Source organism: Eptatretus burgeri, chromosome 5 (assembly GCF_056783735.1).
Source record: "Eptatretus burgeri isolate ZD-2024b chromosome 5, Ebu_testis_v1, whole genome shotgun sequence".
Lineage (NCBI taxonomy): Eukaryota > Metazoa > Chordata > Myxini > Myxiniformes > Myxinidae > Eptatretus > Eptatretus burgeri.
The window spans coordinates 38,276,610-38,295,880 of record NC_140965.1 but is presented as its reverse complement, the minus strand read 5'-3'; the positions used below and the strand labels follow the sequence as shown (position 1 = coordinate 38,295,880).

Below are 19,271 nucleotides of genomic sequence, written 5' to 3'. Positions count from 1 at the left end.
TGGACCCACTGAGTAACCTCATGAACAAACAAGAACATGGATACACTCGAACAACCAATAGAAGAACATTGAAGAAAAAGGAAACGTGACACCCCTGTAAAACATGGATGATTTAAAGCTCTTCTCACCTCCGAATGACAAAAAATTTATGGAACACCTCGAACTAGTAAAACGTCTCTCTGAAGACATTCAAATGGAATTTGGATTAGCTAAGCATGGCAAGTGCACATTTGTACAAGGTAAACCAACAAAAACACACAACATAAAAATTGTCCTTGAAACAACAACACAGTAGTCAGAAAATGAAGCATCATACAAATACCTCGGGGTAGAAGAGGGCGACCAAATATGTCACAAACAAATGCGCAAAACAATCGCCAAAGAATACCTACGTAGAACGAAGCTGATCCTGAAAATGTACCTCTCCCCAAGAAACAAAATCAAAGCCAAAAACCAACTTGCAGTACCAGTGTTCCAATGTGGCTGTGGATTAGTAAACCGGTCCCAATAAGAAATCAATAAATTAGATATGAAAACAAGAAAACTCCATACCATCCACAAAATGTTTTACAAAACCAGGTGAATCCTGAGAATGTATCTGCTGAGACGAGAAGGAGGGAGCGGCCTCATGGAACTAAACCAGGTGCACAGAGCGATGAGTGTAGGATGAGCTGAGTATGTGAAATACTCAACAAACCATCAGATTCAATTAGTAAACAATCATGAACACATCAAACCTGAAAATGTATCCCAAACTCACCTGGCAAGGAATTTCCAAAAACAGGTGCAAATAGAAGATACTGCACAAGAAAATGAAACGGCAACAAATACAGCCCCAACAATTGCAAAAACGACTGAAGAAATATGAACAAATTTACACCAACTGTGAGAATGACATAAGAGCAGGAAAATACAAAAAAAGAATTGGACTGAGTTGGGATCGACAAAGAAGGCTCATTGGAATGGCTAAGAAGAGGTCAGGTCAACTGGGAGAACGAATAACAATAAATGCCCAAGATCAAGGTCACTACACCAATGGATTTAAAAAGATGGCAGAACTGAACCAGATGGACAAGTGTAGGTTCTCCAAGATAGAAAGAGAAAGTACTAGTCACCTGATTTTGCGATGCAAAAAACTATTATCAGAACAACTTTACACACAACGGCACAACAAAGTATGCAAAGTTATTCATTGGAATATCTGCAAAAATTTCAACATCCCAGTTCCATAAAACTCATGGAAACACGAACCTAGGGCACTCATTAACCTCCGCCATTGAAGATGGACGGAGGTTACTGTTTTCACCCCTGTCTTTGTTTGTTTGTTTGTGAACAGTATTACGGAAAAACTCCTGGATGGATTTCGACAAAACTTGGTGGGGGGATTAGGTATGGTCCAAGGATCATGCCATTAGATTTTGGACTTGGTCCAAACTCCAATATGGCCGCTATGGCGGCTATTTTGAAAAAATATTAGAATTTTTGTTTTTGCATTTCTTCATGTTTAAGCGATTTCCAACCCAAAAAAAAAATTTGTTGGAGAAAAAAAAAATTTTGCAACTTTTTTTCAAAAAAATTTCGATTTTATTTGAAATATATTTGAATTTTTTTTGCATTTCTACATGTTTTAAGTGATTTCCAACCCCCCCCAAAAAATTGTTAGAGAAAAAACAAACAAATTTTGCAACTTTTTTTCAAAAAAATTTCGATTTTTTTTTTTTGGTATTTCTACATGCACGTCGATCTAGTTTAGTTTATTCAATCGTGGTTCAGTAGAGTCTGATCTGTTTTGACCTACAATGAATAGGATATCAGGTTCACTTAAGTGACCCAGCAGTATTGGCGGCTGAGGTTTTGCACTCTACCGAGTGCTCCCCCTCAAGTTGAAAATGAAGATGTCATGTTCACGTACGACCTGATGATCCCATCGAGTGTGAACACAGAGAACAAAGCCTTATGACCGGACATCTTTCTCAGGAACAAAAAGAAAAAGACAGCATTGCTGATTGAGATGTCAGTACCCAGCGATTTTGGCTTAAATAATGCAGAAATATAGAAAATGACCAAATACCAGGAACTAAAAAATGAGATCAAGAGATTTTGGAAGCTGAAGAGTATCAAAATTTCACATCAGTGATGACTGAGGAAACAGGAATAATAAAGAAGAACCTCACTGAGATTTAAAAAAAACATCCCCAGGAATATTACCACAAACGAACAACAACTGGAGGCAGTCTGGAGTTCAGTGTCGATGCTGAAAAGAACCCTCGGAACAAATCTCAGAACAACAAAGTGGAACAACTTGGTCCATGAATTGTGATCTCTTACCAAAGCAGATGTGGACACTTTGCGTCATTGGAGGATTTTATTCCATCTCCTTAAATCCACAAATGGAGATGACCAATGACACACACACACACACACACACACACACACACACACACACACACACACACACACACACACACACACACACACACACACACACACACACACACACACACACACACACACACACACACACACACACACACACACACACATACACACACATACACACACACACACACACACAATTTTAGGTTCAAGTTGCTTCTACGAATTTTCAATCTGAGCTTTTAATAACATTTATAGTTTACCATTAATTAATTTTTGTATCATGAATACATTCTTCAAAGAGCATAAAAATACATTCTCGGCCAAATGGTCGAATATCTGTGCTGGAATTTTTCTCTATTATTTCTTAAAAATGCAAGGATGCTTTGTCTACACTTCAACAGGAAACTAAGAAAAAAGATCCTGCAGTCAAAATCCAAGACACTTGCAATGCATCCCGTGCCAAGCATGACTCTCCAACAAGCCATTTGCCTGCGAGGAAAGCACTGGAGGCCATGCATCCGGCGAGACCAGGTTCAGAACATCTTCTTCTTCTTCTTCTTTCGGCTCGCTCCCGTTAGGGGTCGCCACAGCGGATCATCCGTCTCCATTTCGCTCTATCCTCCACATCTTCCATTGACACTCCAACCACCCGCATGTCCGCCCTCACCGCATCCATGAACCTCTTCTTTGGCCTCCCTCTTCTCCTCCTGCCTGGCGGCTCCATCTTCAACATCCTTCTCCCGATATACTCCGTTTCCCTCCTGTGCACATGTCCAAACCATCTCAATCTCGCCTCTCTCACTTTGTCTCCAAACCGTCCTACCTGCACTGTCCCTCTAATATACTCATTCCTTATCCTGTCCATCCTCGTCACTCCCAACGAGAATCGCAGCATCTTCAACTCTGCCACCTCCAGCTCCGCTTCCTGTCTTTTTGTTAGCACCTCCGCCTCCAAACCATACAACATAGCTGGTCTCACTACCGTCTTGTATACTTTCCACTTCACTCTTGCAGCTACCCTTCTGTCACAAATCACTCCTGCAACTCTTCTCCACCCACTCCATCCTGCCTGCACTCTCTTTTTCACTTCTCTCCCACACTCTCTGTTACTTTGGACAGTTGATCCCAAGTATTTAAACCCATCCACCTTCCCCACCTCAACTCCTTGCAACCACAGCATACCACCACCCTCCCTCTCATTTACGCACATGTACTCCGTCTTACTCTGACTGACTATCATTCCCCTTCTCTCCAGTGCGTACCTCCACCTCTCGAGGCTCGCCTCAGCCTGCTCCCTACTCTCCCTACAGATCATTATGTCATCCGTGAACATCATAGTCCATAGGGACTCCAGTCTGATCTCGTCCGTCAACCTGTCCATCACCATTGCAAACAGGAAAGGGCTCAGAGTCGATCCTTGGTGCAATCCCACTTTTACCTTAAACCGGTCCGTCATTCCCACCGCATACCTCACCGCTGTCACACTGTCCTCGTACATATCCTGCACGATCCTCACATACTTCTCCACCACTCCCGACTTCCTCATACAATGCCACAACTCCTCTCTTGGCACCCTATCATAAGCTTTCTCTAAATCCACAAACACACAATGTAACTCTTTCTGGCCTTCCCTATACTTCTCCATCAACATTCTCAAAGCAAACATCGCATCAGTGGTGCTCCTTCCTGGCATAAACCCATATTGCTGCTCACAGATCATCACCTCTCCTCTCAACCAAGCTTCCACTACTCTTTCCCACAACTTCATGGTGTGACTTAACAACTTTATCCCTCTGTAATTTCCACAGCTCTGCACATCACCCTTATTCTTGAAAATTGGAACCAGTACACTTAATCTCCACTCCTCCGGCATCCTCTCACTTTCCAAGACTTTATAAAACAATCTGGTTAACAACCCCACTGCCATCTCTCCGAAGCACTTCCATGCCTCCACTGGTATACCATCTGGGCCAACCGCCTTTCCACTTTTCATCTTCTTCATAGCAGTCCTCACTTCATCCTTACTGATCCACCCCACTTCCAGATTCACTATCTCCACCTCTTCCAACCTTCTCTCTCTCATTTTCTTCATTCATCAGCTCCTCAAAGTACTCCATCCACCTTCTCAACACACTCTCCTCGCTCGTCAGCACATTCCCATTTGCGTCCTTTATCACCCGAACCTGCAGCACATCCTTCCCAGCTCGGTCCCTCTGTCTTGCCAATCGGTATAAATCCTTTTCCCCTTCTTTTGTATCCAACTTCTCATACAGCTCGTCATATGCCTTTTCCTTGGCCTTTGCCACCTCTCTTTTTGCCTTTCGCTGCCACTCCTTGTACTCCTGCCTACTTTCTTCATCTCTCTGACTATCCCACTTCTTTTTTGCCAACCCTTCTTCCTTATACTTTCCTGTACTTCCTCATTCCACCACCAAGTCTCCTTATCTTCCTTTCTCTGTCCAGATGTCACACCAAGTACCTTCCTAGCTATCTCCCTCACACCTTCTGCTGTCGTTGCCCAATCATCCCACCCATCTTTACCACCATCCAACGCCTGTCTCACCTCCTCCCTAAATTTCACGCAACAGTCTTCCTCCTTCAGCTTCCACCATCTGGTCCTTGGTTCAGCCCTCACTCTCTTCCTCAACCTCATCTCTAAAGTCATCCTACAGACCACCAATCGATGCTGTGGAGCTACACTCTCCCCTGCCACCACCTTACAGTCACTAATCTCTTTCAGGTTGCATCTCCTGCTTAAGATGTAATCCACCTGTGTGCACTTTCCTCCACTCTCGTATGTCACCCTGTGTTCCTCCTTTTTCTTGAAATACGTATTTACCACTGCCATTTCCATTCTTTTTGAAAAAAAAGAATGGATGGTCTTCTGAACCGAGACCAGGTTCAGAACATATACATCTGAAAAAGACCTGCGTAATGCAGAAGCAATATACCTGCTTCCCGTTCAATAGTTCGTGCATATAATATCCTTGAACTGCTCACAATGTCTCTTGCTCACAGCAATGGCACTGCAAGACCAACCCAACAGGCCGTGTGCAGCTGCACAGGTGCAATGACTTTCGAAAGAGCGGGCACTCGCAGAGGCGTGTGCGAAGAACAGTTGAGCATGGACAACGATGTTGCTCTTGCTCTCAAGAGGAGGAACAGATGAGCATGGCTCATCGTTTCAGGGTGACTCGCAGCCTGCGGCTTCTGGACCGTGATATCGGTGAGTGATATTGAAGGGTTTCTGGACATATGGATGGCCATTAGATTGTGTCTTTATCTGGAACAAAGGTCCACTGTTCAAATAATTTAGTGGATTCTCAGCTACACTTTTACAGGGTTGGCCACCACATTGAATGTGATAATGTCACAAGCAGCCAGTGTGAAAATCTATATTGTGTGTGTGTGTGTGTGTCCGTCTATGTCCCTCTCTCCCTTCCGGCCTCCCGCTCTCTCTTGTAAAAAAAACAAAACCTTTTGCTCATAAAAGCCTGTACATGGTCATTCGGGAACTGGACACTACCAATAAGTACAAGTGAATTGGCTTTAAAAATCCGGTTACAGGCCGACTGGGAAATGCACATTTTAAGCACTCTTAAAAGATGAGCAGTGTGATTCGGAAATACATTTAATGCGCCACCTCTCCTCCATGTTAGCCTCTGCCACGGTTATATCAGAATGAGCTGATTGCCACATGGTCACAGATGTTTAACCCCAATCTGGGGATGTTCAAAAATTATGTAACAATTTTTTTTAGGGAGGCATGTATGCTCTATGAGCTTGATTAAACCTTCCTAATAATTTTTATTTGACATAAAATTAGTTTTTTCAGGGTCCTTCATTGTGATTATCACTCAACCCAAACAAAGCCAATGGAAATCTGATGCAACAAACCCAGACAGCATGTAATTGGCAGAGGCTTACAGTACAGGCCTAATGTGTTAGGCCCACCAGAAAACCAAGATGGCAGGCATATCATTTTGTCTGGGTGTCATGGTGGGTGGAGTCAAGCAACAGATGTGGGTGTGGTCCGGCAGCTGTCCAACCAATAAGCCTTTGCTTGCTTAATTATTTTTGTTGCACTCAATGAAGTTATACTTTGGGGAAAAAGCTATGTTATAAAAAAAACAGCAATGAAGTTATACTCTAACTTATACTTGTACTTCAAAAAGTTTAGTTTCATGCTTTGGCAATTTCACATTTTCTTGTGTAACTATGGAGAAGGAGGGTGCACAGCCTTGCTTAAGGCTTTTACGATATACTCTTAGTTTAGAATCCAGTGATTTATTGAAATTTACAGATTTTGACACGTATTTAGTCCGCCAGATCCGATCCTTCAATCCTAAATTACATTCCCATTATATACTTTAATTGGTCTGTGAGAGTATATCATGTTTCCAAGGCAAGACATTTGTCATAGGCCAAATCAAAATGGTGGCTAAGACCCCTGTGAAGTGAAGTTGGGCTGACCATTGACCAAGAATAAGTCTTTCATGATGGTATGCCATGAATTATCTTCAAAAGGGGTGTTTAAATTTACTGAAACACCCAGTTTTCATTCATGCACTCCCTAACAGCATAGTTTTGGAGTTATGGAGGAGACCACATGCACACGCACACTGACTGACACAGACATTTTATTATTATTATTATCATTATTATTATTCTTATTATTATTATGGATTACCGAAATACATTTTGTGGAATCATTGCCACAACCTGTTTTCGCCAAAGATTGTCAAACCAGTAATTAAGATCATCCTCTTTTATTTTGGATTTTTTTCAGCAATGGATATTGCAGAAATAAAATGTGCAGCCCCAACTTCATAAATTCCTTTGAATGGTACAACCACATTTTAACGGAATAAATGTTTTCATTTGGTCGTTTGACCAACATTAAATTATTTATTGAGATGCAAATTTATGGTGAAACATTTGAAGATCCAAATTGTTTTTTGGATCTTGAAATGCTCCATACATTTCCAACACTTGTACAGAGCAAAGCATCAGGCACAGGATGTTCAATGTTTATCTTTCGGAAAATGAAGGAAATATTCAAAATGGTAACTGTCTCCTAATTTTTCAGTGATTATCCAGGAATACTTGTTCACTATTTGTTCTGATCTGGAACTCCCTCCCCTCCCCCTCCCTCCCTCAGGTTTGGAGAGCCCTTCTTTTGCAGAAGAGGGTTCCGGTGATGGCAACAGGTTCTTGATGGCGGCTGCAGTGAGATCTGTTCATTATCGAGTTCCCACTGTCACCCAGCTTACTTCCCGGTGTGTGATATCTTATGATTAAAGCCCGCCCTTCATATTATTGGAGTGATTGCTCTGTGTTGTGTGTTTTCTGAAATGTGTTATGTTGATAATGTGATGCTATTTCGGTTTCTTTTTCAGGTTAATTGGAATAAACATTGTAACTATGGTTCATGTTTCATTTTCAGGAAGTAAATCTGAGGATAAAAGATTAAACACCATTGTATAAGTCAAATATAAAGTTTAGTGTATAATGATAGGAGTACTTTTTCTTTACGTGCTCGTCGAAACAATTCTATGTAAAATATCCCATTGAAGGTCATCTAGTTTTTTTCGTGCATGAATTGGGGATGAGCAGGAAAGTTTTGACTGGTTGGATAAGGGGAGTGCAGGAAGGGTGGGGGGTAGGAAGGTCAAAACCACCGCTATGTGAAGTCTTCAAAAAGGTCTAATAATGGGATGCACACAATACTTAAAGGCATGCCAACGTTTATTTTTCCAGTATTGAAGTATATTTAGTTAGCAATAAGAGATTGGCAGGATAGCTTAGAGTTTTGCATCCTCACCTTTGAGCTCAAGCCAGGGTTTGAATCTCACTGAAGCTATAAACTGTCATCTTGGTGTCTCGCATGTAGAGTTGTGGATCAATGTGTGTTGTTCTTTCAGACGAAGATTAAATGCTTGTGTTAGTTGATGGACATTGAAGAAAAGCAATAGTCTTTCATGGAAAGGATGCGAGTTATTGCTGGTGCCCTGAAAAAATTACAAAGACCTGTCACCTTCAGGCAAACGTCTGCCCTGGCCATATATTTCCTGAAAGACTTGGGTCAAAAACATTGTCTGGGTGACCCCACAATAAGGTCGCAATAATTGGGACTATTAGACAGTAGTAGGAGTAGTCATCGTCATTGTAGTAGTTTGGAGGAGTCACAATATAATTTTCCACCATGTACCTGTGACGTTACTGACTCATAACCTTTGTTCCCAGCAAGATTAAGATGACATCGCTTTATATTTGATCTGAAAGAATCGGCACATGAGCTGAACAATCCAAGCTTTTCAGGCCGAGTACCCACTTGCTGCATCTCAGACTTGTAAAGTCTACCTTCTCCTCCTCTCGAAAGCACCATGAGTCTGAGGGTGTGGCTGTAATGCTGATGCATTTCGCTCTGTAGATTTGGGCAAGAATTTGGAATTTGTTCAGGGTATCGGCGATAGCTTGCCCACTCTTCGTGAAGGACACAGTGGGACCTCGTACCTTTTAAAATGATGATGATGAAGCTGATGACAATGATGATTGTGATGGTGTTGGCTGGGGAGGGGAGATTGGCTCTTATGTACCATGATGTTGCAAATGGGTAATTACAGAAAAATAGTAAAAAGGCTCAAGCGAATGTGGTGTGATGTTGACGGGAAAGTCTATACATGGATACAGACGAAGCGGAAATGGTGAATGCCGAACCCCCTAATTTGTAGACACTGTAACTAATTTAATTCGCTGCAAAACTTCTTGTTAGGATGGATTCCTTGTCTTTTTTTTCGCCATTTTTTGGGAGAAAGATCGGCGGCGTATGGGTAGAAACACAAAATCTAAATTGCATTGAGATATTACTGAACCAGCAAATGTTTCCAGTAATGGTACGCCATGCTCCTCCATTCCCTGTTGGTCCAAAAGGGAGTGGTGTTGTTTGTAGTGGAAGCGTAGCAGTGAGTTATGGCGTGGTGGTTCGTGGTGGCTGAGGTTCCGGGATTGTGGTTGTCAGTGGTTGTTCGTTGTATTTGAGGCGGCAGTGGTGAATGTAAACGAGCTTGGATTATGGTTCGATGGTGTGGGGATTATTATGAAGGTGCCTTGTTGGTGTATGAATCGTTGTAGCGTTGGAGTTTGAGTATGGTGAGTGCTGAGGCGTAATGTTCGTTGGATTATAGTGTGTGACTTGAAGGGATTTTGGCATGCAAATGACTTGCCTGTTGTTATGGTCTGCATGCTTGTTTAATAGAGAGTTAGTGTGTGCAGCAACGTAAAATAGATAAAGAATGGGATAAACCCATTACACATGAGGGAAGGATTATCTCGAACGAATACTAATGAAATAACTATCTCAGGAACCGCTATATGTTGTGTGTCAATGCCTTGGGGAGTGCCAGTTTCACAGAACCGTGTATGTGTATGTGTATGTATGTATGTGTGTGTGTATATATATATATATATATATATATATATATATATATATATATATATATATATATATATATATATATATATATCTTTATATATATATATATATATATATATATATATATATATATATATATATATATATATATATATATATATCTTCTTCTTCTTCTTTCGGCTGCTCCCGTTAGGGGTCGCCACAGCGGATCATCCGTATGATCCGCATAGTGATTTGGCACATGTTTTACGCCGGATGCCCTTCCTGACGCAACCCTGGTCACCTCTTACGACACAGGGATATGGTACACCTATTTTAACCAGGGTATACACTGGCCCAGTATACTGGTACTCATTTCGCCGACCTCGGAAGGATGACAGGCTGAGTCAACCCCCTGGGGTATTAATTCAGTGGCCCAACGGGGCTTGAACTCAGGACCTTTTGGATCCCAAACTGCTGCCCTAACCACTGCGCCAACACCAGGATATATATATATATATATATATATATATATATATATATATATATATATATATATATATATATATATATATATATATATATATATATATATATATATATATATATATATATATATATATATATATATATATATATATATATATATATATATATATATATATATATATATATATATATATATATATATATATATATATACACATACATACATACATTTCCATCATGTCTCATGGGAATAGGTTACCTACGTTGCAATATGTTGTGGAGGTGAGCCTGGAGTCTATGTCAGAGGCTATCAGTATTATCATGATTATTCCTCAAGATTTGAAACTACTTTATTTTTAATCATCAATTGTAATTCCAAGGTTTCTGGCCATTATTCTTACAACAAATTGTATTTATTTTTGTACACTTTGGCTGGCCTTGAGGCAATGGTGGCTTTTCAAACCTGTTTCAACATTCTTTAGTCGAGCATTCACCTTTTTGCTGCTCTGATCTCTGAGCAAAGAAATGTTTTTGTACCCATTTTATTCCTATTATTTATTTATTTCATTTGAAATTTTACATTTCAGCACAGTTTAAATTGTGCATAATGTGCAACGTTTTGTAATTCGCTTTTTTAGACACAAGGAACACAATCATTTCAGTGTGCCCAGACTTGCATAATGTTTGCCTTGAGATAATGCAATGAAAATGTTTTTTTAAAAATTTCTTCTTCCTGGAAACAGACATAGCAAGATGATAATGACTTGTGTGTGCAGAACCTTTTGTTATCCAACACTGCGTATGCTACGTCTCTTCACTCAGCAATGAATGTGTCAACCTGAAGAAGGAGGTCAGGGCAGTCTCTCAAGGCATATCTCAAACATTCCACACAGTCTGGCTTCTTGCTTTGCTCTCCAAGCTTTTTGACTTTTGCACACATGGGGGTTGACTTCTTACCTGGTTGAAAGATTTTCTCCATACGGTCAAGCAGCGAGTTGCTCTCCATGATTTCTTTGTCATGCATTCTCTCTTTGAAAGATATTGAATCTTTAATGCCAGTGTTCCAGGAAAAATCCTTTTTCAAACCTACATTGACAATCTTTTCGATATATTTGGATAACCACCTATACCACTTGCGGACAACTTACTTGTAACCTTGTACCACACAGTTTCTTATCCTTGCTACAGCGGAAACTTGTTTGCCTGACCTCCGGAAGATCAGCATGCTCCGTTATATCATCATTCAATCCAGAAAAATCTCATGTTTGCATATCTCTCAGTAAGAATTTTACATCAAATCCACTGAACATATTTCGTTGCCACTTGCCTAGAGATTCCGTTACTGAAGCATATTGAACTTGCCATCAACCATAAGCTGTCCTGCGCAGAATAGACTTGACATCTCACCTTTTATGTCACAGTTCCTGCATGAGTCTCAGAGCCTATAAAGAAAAACAAAATTGATGGATGGCATCCTGCTATTTTCAGCAGGGCTGTTGTTCCTTGCTGCCCCTCAACTTCCCACAAAGTATGAGGCATTTAAGCATGATGAAGCATGGCTTTCCAATTTGGGTCAGAGCACCTGCCTCCCACATGGTACTGTTTGAACTGTTACCAAACTGCACACAAAAAACTGCTACCTTTTCCAATACATGGTTTGTCTGCCAATTATTGAGCCAATTGTTCTGTTTTGATCAATATTTATCGAGGCTGGCAGGGTGGCCTCGAGGTAAGGTACGCACACTCACCTCTGAGCTGTCTCGCCTTGGTTCAAATTTCGACCCATCTATAAACTGTCATCCCGGTGCTCATTTTATAGAGAAGGTGATTCATCAATTTGTGTGCAGGTCCTTCAGATGGATGCTAAATTGGGCATTAGTTGGTAGATGTTAAAGATCCGACGCCCCACGGTGTCTTTTGTGAAGAGTGGGTGAGCTATCGCCGGCACCCTAAACAAATTACAAATTTCTGCCCTGACTTCCTTTGAGTGATTGCTCTGAGCATCCAAGAAATTGCTGCAGCATATCCGATGCTCTGTGTATAACATGGCACATTATGATGAATGTTTATCCTCAAATTTTGTTTTTTTCTAAAAGGTGCTCCGCATTTTTGAAAAGAAACAAATGCGTCAAAACGAAGGTACGCTTGTCTGAACAGGATATCTCAAAAAGTTGCGGATAGATTTGAACAAAATTTGGTGGAGGTTGAGTGTGTGATAACTACGAATTTTTTCGATTATGTTTCAGATCCGAATTGGGATCCGAGAATTTTTTTAAGTCATTAGTCACCATTGAGTGATAAAGCGAAAACCAATATGTAGCACAATATCTCAAAAAGTTGTGGATGGATTCTGAAGAAATTTGGTGGACATGTTGTGTGCTTGTGACGATAGCAAACCGATTCGATTTTGGTGAAGATCCAAAATCTGAATCCGCATATGAGAATTAAATTTTTTTCAAGTGATTCTTCACCATTGAGAGATGGGGCTAAAAATAATATTTATTATGATATTTCAAAAAGTTGTGGACGGGTTATGACAAAACTAGGCGGATGAGTTAGTTGGGTGACAAGAACAAGCCGATTCGATTTTTGTTCACGTCTGGATCCAGATTTGACCTATCGGTGGGATACAAAATGTAAATTGTTCAGCCTGGTGGAGGTTCACCGAATGTCGTTCTATTTTTACTTGTGATGTTATGTGAAACTTAGCTTGCTGCTATTGATTGATTAAGAAAGCAAGTCTGATCTGCATGCAGCTCCATTGCCTCAATGACTTCAATGTATCCTTTCATTGATGACACATTTTGGAAGGTAAGTTCATGGAGAGCAAGTACATGAAAGCAAGTCCGAATTCTTGTATGTTGTTCAAATGCTCAAGTTTTTACAGTGGTTGTCACTTCAGTGCCATCCCTTTGCTTGGAAATGGAAATGTCTCACCATATTTAAAACAGCTCATTGTTAGTTGCCAGCACAGTTTCAGTTATTTAGCTGTATCTCAAGCCTGGTGTTGGCTTTGTGGTTTCGGGTGGCTGGCTTAGGATGTTCGGGTCCTGAGTTCGAGCCCTGTTGGCTGCTGAATTAACACCAGGTGTGGTTGACTCAGCCTGTCATCCTCCCGAGGTCGTCAAAACGAGTACTGTTGAACTGGTAGAAGGGCACAGTATGTGTGCAGCACATACTGCAGCACGTCAGCATCACAGACGTGCTTCCAAGAAATGAAAGTTACCCGGCAGCCAAGCTGCCATATGTAAGAGAACAGCTGTATCTGAAGAACACTCAGGAGAGGTTTTTTTTTTTCCTTCCACAGTCAAAACTGGCTCTCATCGATGATATGGAAGATGCAGCAAATTTAACGGTCACTCGCAGTAGCGAGGTAACTACGACCTAGCTACAAAATAAATATCTCACTAGTTGACCAGCAAAGTAAACATCCACTGATGGGGAATGAATTGGTAGCTGCAAGTTCCTATTGAATCAGATAATTAATTATTCATAAAGATTGGCTGAAGCATCAATTTTACCTTGACAATGACACAGCTGTCACCATCCCGATATTGTGTTATTAATGTTCAATTGATTCACACCTCGACACAAAAAAATTAACTTATGAAAATAAAAATGCGTGGAGTGTGATGAGCGCTCCCCCAATCTCCAATGGATGCAAGTCCTGCACATGCGCACACCAAAGCATCACTTCTGACCCGTCCACTCATGCCTCCAACCTAGCCACTTCGGTAAATCTACGATCAAACTGCTGAGCCACTCATGTCGAAAGACAGATGTTATCGTCACCATTGGTTCAACAACGAACGGAGCCGCCTATGTGGATTTCAGGCTTATTTAACCTCATCAGGACGGCATACCGTATAAATATCTAACCGATGATGACCACAGTCATCGTGTCTTTGTTTATGAGATGAAGCCTCTGTCTTTTGACATGAGTGGCCGAGCTGAAGGCTCTGGGCCGGAGGTAACGCTTTGGTGTGCGCATGCGCAGGACTTGCGTCCACTGGAGATTGGGGGAGCGCTCGCCACACTCCAAGCATTTTTATTTTTTATCTTCGCCCGATCGCAAGTGACTTCTGGTTTCTTGGTTTACATTAGCAGGAACAATTGTCTGAGTGGCAGACAGGCTTTTGTTCTTTGCAGATTATGCATTTTTACTGTCTGAGACGTAATCTGCTGCTGATGCTCACCATTACAGCCAGGAGATACTATTAGCATTTATACGAAGACTGTGAGCATCATTGTTTTGATATTTATATGGTATGCCATCCTGATGAGGGGGTTTGAATGTTAGCACAGCTTTAATTTGTCATTCTGGTGTTTCACAGGCAGGCTATGGCATCAGTGTGTCCTGTCCCTCGGATGGACGTTAAGATGGGCATCCCATCTGCCAGCATTAGATGGTGGACATTTAAAAAAAGATCTCATGGTGTCCCTTCCGAAGAACAGACGAGTACGAGCACTGGATAAATCTCAAATTCCTGTTAGCTTCAGTTGAACTTCAAGCCTGACCAACTGTTTCATGAATGACTGGCTAAAAACGTTCACTGGCTGACTCCACAAAGTGTAAATAATTGTGGCTGGTAATGAAGTCGTAGAGTAACTTTATACATTCTCTTAGTTGTTGTTAAGATGATGTTTTTAGCAACAATCCCTGGCAAAGATAGTTAAGCAATACACTTTCATCGAGGTCATTGTTTTGGTGTTTTCATGGCAACAAAGGAGAAAATACAAATGACTGTGATTTCTCATAATGGCAGCTGTTCCTTGCTTGAAAACAAGACAATCACATGTGATGAGCAGCTACATTCATCACTGGACAGATGGAGAAGTCATAAAAAACAGCTGGACGAACAGGTGATGCAATGGTGCGTGCATGCGGGCGTGAAGGCTTTACCTTGATAATGGCTGTGGATAATTGAACCTGATTGTGTAACTGCCGACATGTATTCAAAGTCGACGATTGTCAAATAAAGTATAGTGCATGATGGCCTAGAGGTGCTCACACTCGTCTCGAAGCTGTCCAGCCTGGGGTTGAATCTTGGCCGAACTATAAAATGTCATCCCAGTGATTCATATCAATGTGTGTGTCGTCCCTCGAATGGACGTTAAACAGGGTGTCCCATTTGCCGGCATTAGTTACTGGATGTTGACGATCCCAAGGTGTCCTTCGTGAAGAGTAGGTGTACTATCGCCAGCACCATGAACAAATTCCATCGTCCTGAGTCGGAGTGGCTACCTGACCAGGATTGTAGCTTAGTAACTGCTTCAGCAATATCAATACTCTGCATAGGGAATGGTACATGATGACGACGATGATGATGAGTGTATAATGAGATATTTCCACCTGTGGCAGATTAAAATGCTGAATCAGAGACTTGAGATTCTTCAAAGAGTTCGAGGACATTTGAAGAGAATCAAACCTGAAGAGTGCAGCTGCCGCGAGCGTAGTAGGTGGGTTGCTGCTTGTTTTTGAGAAGTTGCAGTTTGAGACATCCAAAAGTCTTTTTCTTTAGGCATTTGTCACCACCTGTCAAGCGTGATGAAACCTGAAGGTGTTTCCATGACTCTTCCATGGCCAATTAGAGAAGAATTGTTTGCAATACTGACTTGCCCTAAATTATCAGACATTCAACATATTCGTGTTTACCTTGTGAAGTAGCAGTTTTGTGGAAGATAGTTTTTATTTGAAGGTTATTTTGAAATTCATATGTACATTAACTGATACTGAAGGTAGAACAGTTGTTAAAGTAGAATAGAAAGTTTATTATACAATGTCTTGATGTCAATAGGTTGAGTACTCTCTACTCCTTCCATGATAGTTTCCATGTTGGTCTAAAAACTATACTTCTTATTTTCTTCTTCTTCTGTATGGCAGCTTCCCTGCCGGGTAGCTATCATTTTGTCGGGGCGCGACTATGCCGCTGATGCTGTGCCCCCATACCAGTACACTGGTACTCACTTTGCCGACCTCGGAAGGATGACAGGCTGAGTCAACCCCGCCTGGTGTTAATTCAGCAGCCAACTGGGCTTGAACTCAGGACCCTAAGATCCCAAGCCAGCCTCCCTAACCACAAAGCCAACACCAGGCTTAGGTTCCACATTAAATACCCCAATGAAGGTCATCTATTTTTTTTTGCATAGTGCATGGGGAGGGTGTGAGGAGGACGGTTAAAACTGATGTTCATCTGTGTTTTGGGGCCAGGGTCCTATAAATCACTGCGATGTGAGGGACAAAACACTATTATTTAATTAGAATGGAGAGGATAAAAGGTGGAACTTCAATGAGTTTTCTGTAGTCAATGAATAATGTATTCAGTGAATAAGTTTCTGTGCAAAAGTTTGGGTCATCTTCACTTTTGTGGTGTTATTCCTCATCAAACTTTTGTGGGAAGTTCGATGTGTGCAATACAGGAAGATATTAAGATAATCATTCAAATATCTGTGAAAGTCAGTTTAATATCACAATTAGGTTTAAGTATCCATAATAATAATAAATGTGTGTGTCAGTGTGTGTCTCCTCCATAACTCCAAAACTATAATAACCTTGCAGCCTGAAATTTTGCATGCATATTAAGAGAACTCCAAGGAAGTGCAAGAGTGAAAATTGAGTGTTTGGGTTCATTAAAACACACCGTTTGAAGATAATTAACGGCCTTATTTAACTATATCCTTCATCATTCGCATCCTCGGGCACCCCACTGTCTGTGGTCTTAATTCACCATTTTTTAAGCCTGCTTAACAATGCCTTGACTTGAAACAGGCCGCAACAATTTCTTATTGATAGTTGTTTTTTTTTCTTCACTTTCCTCACTTACATCATCGAATGCCTGATCATCATAGCTACGAATCGCTGGGTACATTGCAATGCTTATAAACGTCCAGAGATGCCAGCGTTCGTGGCTTTATTTCATTTCCGCAAAAGCTATAACCTCGAGAATCTCTTGAACCAAGCTGAATTACAAAGTTTAAGCTCTATAATTGAACTTTACAGCAGTTCTGACTGCTAAAAAAGTGTTCATCTATCCAATTCAAATATAGCATGACATTTTGGGCATCTCTTGGAGGTGGAGGTGGAGGTTAGGTTGACGGATCGGCGATCGCTAATCGCTTGCCAAGCTAGCCGCTGCTTATCAACCATTTTGTTGGAGTGCTTCCTTGAGTGCTTAAGCCACTTGGCGAGCACTCTACAGTTTGTCACTGTCACCGAATACTGTATATTAATCGACTTGTACAAAGTTCAGGGGCCACTCGCCTGCATTGGCCTCGTGTTCTGCAGTGCATTTGGTGGTGGCTGGCTCGCTTTAAATGTGCAATTTTATTTTACACCACATTTCCTCTTTTTCTATGCTCTTCTTTCATTATACGACACATCACTTCAGCATAGATAAACAAATATAAAAAGATTAAACATTTCGTTTTTAAAAGTTTCTTCAGCCATTTAGTTTGTGTATTGGGTTAAGCCACTTGGCGTGCGCTCTTCAAGCTTCAATGGCGATACGATACCAGAGTTAGGGAGGGCAAAGTAAATCAGATGATGAACAATGAGTTAAAAATGTTTCAGTTGTAATGAAGTAATGCATCACCACATCATGGCAGAAGAGCCGAGAGGTATGCATGCTCACTGTAAGCTATCCAGTCTGGGTTTGAATCCTGACTCAGCCATAAACTGTCAACCCGGTGTTTCACAGGCAGGGTAAAGCCTGGTGTTGGCTCAGTGGTTAGGGTGGCGGCTTGGGATCCTAGGGTCCTGAGTTCATGCCCCGTCAGCCAGTGAATTAATACACCAGGGGGTTGACTCAGCCTGTCATGCCTCCGAGGTCGGCGAAATGAGTACCAGTTCCAGTGTGTGTACTGGTAGAGGGGCACTGTATCAGCGACACAGTCGCGCTTCAAGAAATGATAGCTAAGCTGCCATACGACCACCACCAGGTAGGGTAATTCATTAATGTGTGTGCATTGTCCCTTAGATGGGCATTAAACTGGACATTACATCTGCTGGAATCACCCCTCCCTTTCCTCTCCCCCTCTCCACACTCTCTCCTCCCCTCTGTCTCCCCCTCCCTCCTCTCCCCTTCCCTCTCTCTGACCCCTCTTTCTGACCCCTCTCGCTGCCCCTCCCCTCTCCCTCTCTCTCCCTTGGTCATTCGCCCTACCCCTGCTTTCCCACCCCTCCCCCTCTGTAAAAGGGACTGTTAAGGACTGATTGTTTAGTTTTGAATTTAGAACTGCTTCCCCTCAGGTAGCATGTACGAATCAGATTCAGAGTGAGCTGACAGGATGGGTGCAACGGTCGCTGCATGTGCGGGTATACATACATACATACATACATGCATGCATGCAGGCAGGCAGGCCTTTGCCAGGTAGATAGCATGGGTTTTAAATGCTCCTGCCCAGACTGATTCATCTGATCATGTCACATTTCTACACTGCTTGGTAGTCCACTGCTCTTTTCACCACCAGACTCGCAAATGTGCATTGCCATATGTGATGAGGGATTTGTCGACTGCAACCCGACTATGGTATCCCACTCTATGGAGTTCTCGGCGGACTGTTTTTGATGAAACTGGCTGCTTGTCTCCCAGGTTGAAATTTAGTCAATTGCTCGCCTGCTTTGCCTTGCACTTCAAATCAATGTGAGGATATCACGATCCTGGAGTATGAACTTCCACCCACTCTTGCCCTTTGCTGATGTCTTTCCTTCGGAGTTCCATTCTGACATCACCTTGGACATCGTTGCTGGTGAAATGTCAGCAAGTTGAGCTGTCTTCGTCACTGAAACTCCTGCCAAACGTGCCACAACAATTACCCCTCTTTCAAAGTCACTGAGCTCACCTTTTGCAGATATGTTAGCCATAATCGTAGGCAACCAGGACTGTGCAGCACTTTAGTAAATGACCCGAAGCATGCTGGGATGTTATTTGCTCAATTAACACATGGGCCACACTTGTGTGGAAGCCATTGCTTTCATTATACTTGGTGT

The 19,271-nt window shown here is 41.7% G+C and overlaps 1 protein-coding gene across 6 annotated transcripts in view; it reads left to right on the top strand.

Moving 5' to 3' along the window:
* The window catches only part of LOC147026259 (extracellular sulfatase Sulf-1-like), a 111,312-nt gene that overhangs the window by 48,251 nt on the left and 43,790 nt on the right, over positions 1–19,271 (top strand). For 5 of the 6 annotated variants that reach the window (XR_015058257.1, XR_015058256.1, XM_085881506.1 and 2 more), the window contains 5 exons: positions 2,781–2,910; positions 5,398–5,605; positions 7,541–7,658; positions 15,049–15,145; positions 15,645–15,742. Coding sequence is in view for 3 of the 6 variants with exons in the window: in XM_085881506.1 (XP_085737632.1) it covers positions 2,781–2,910; positions 5,398–5,605; positions 7,541–7,658; positions 15,049–15,145; positions 15,645–15,742 (651 nt within the window). In the remaining 3 variants the exon portion in view is untranslated. Of the gene's footprint in view, positions 1–2,780; positions 2,911–5,397; positions 5,606–7,540; positions 7,659–15,048; positions 15,157–15,644; positions 15,743–19,271 lie in introns of all 6 variants that reach the window. The other variant, XR_015058258.1, reaches the window with a different exon arrangement.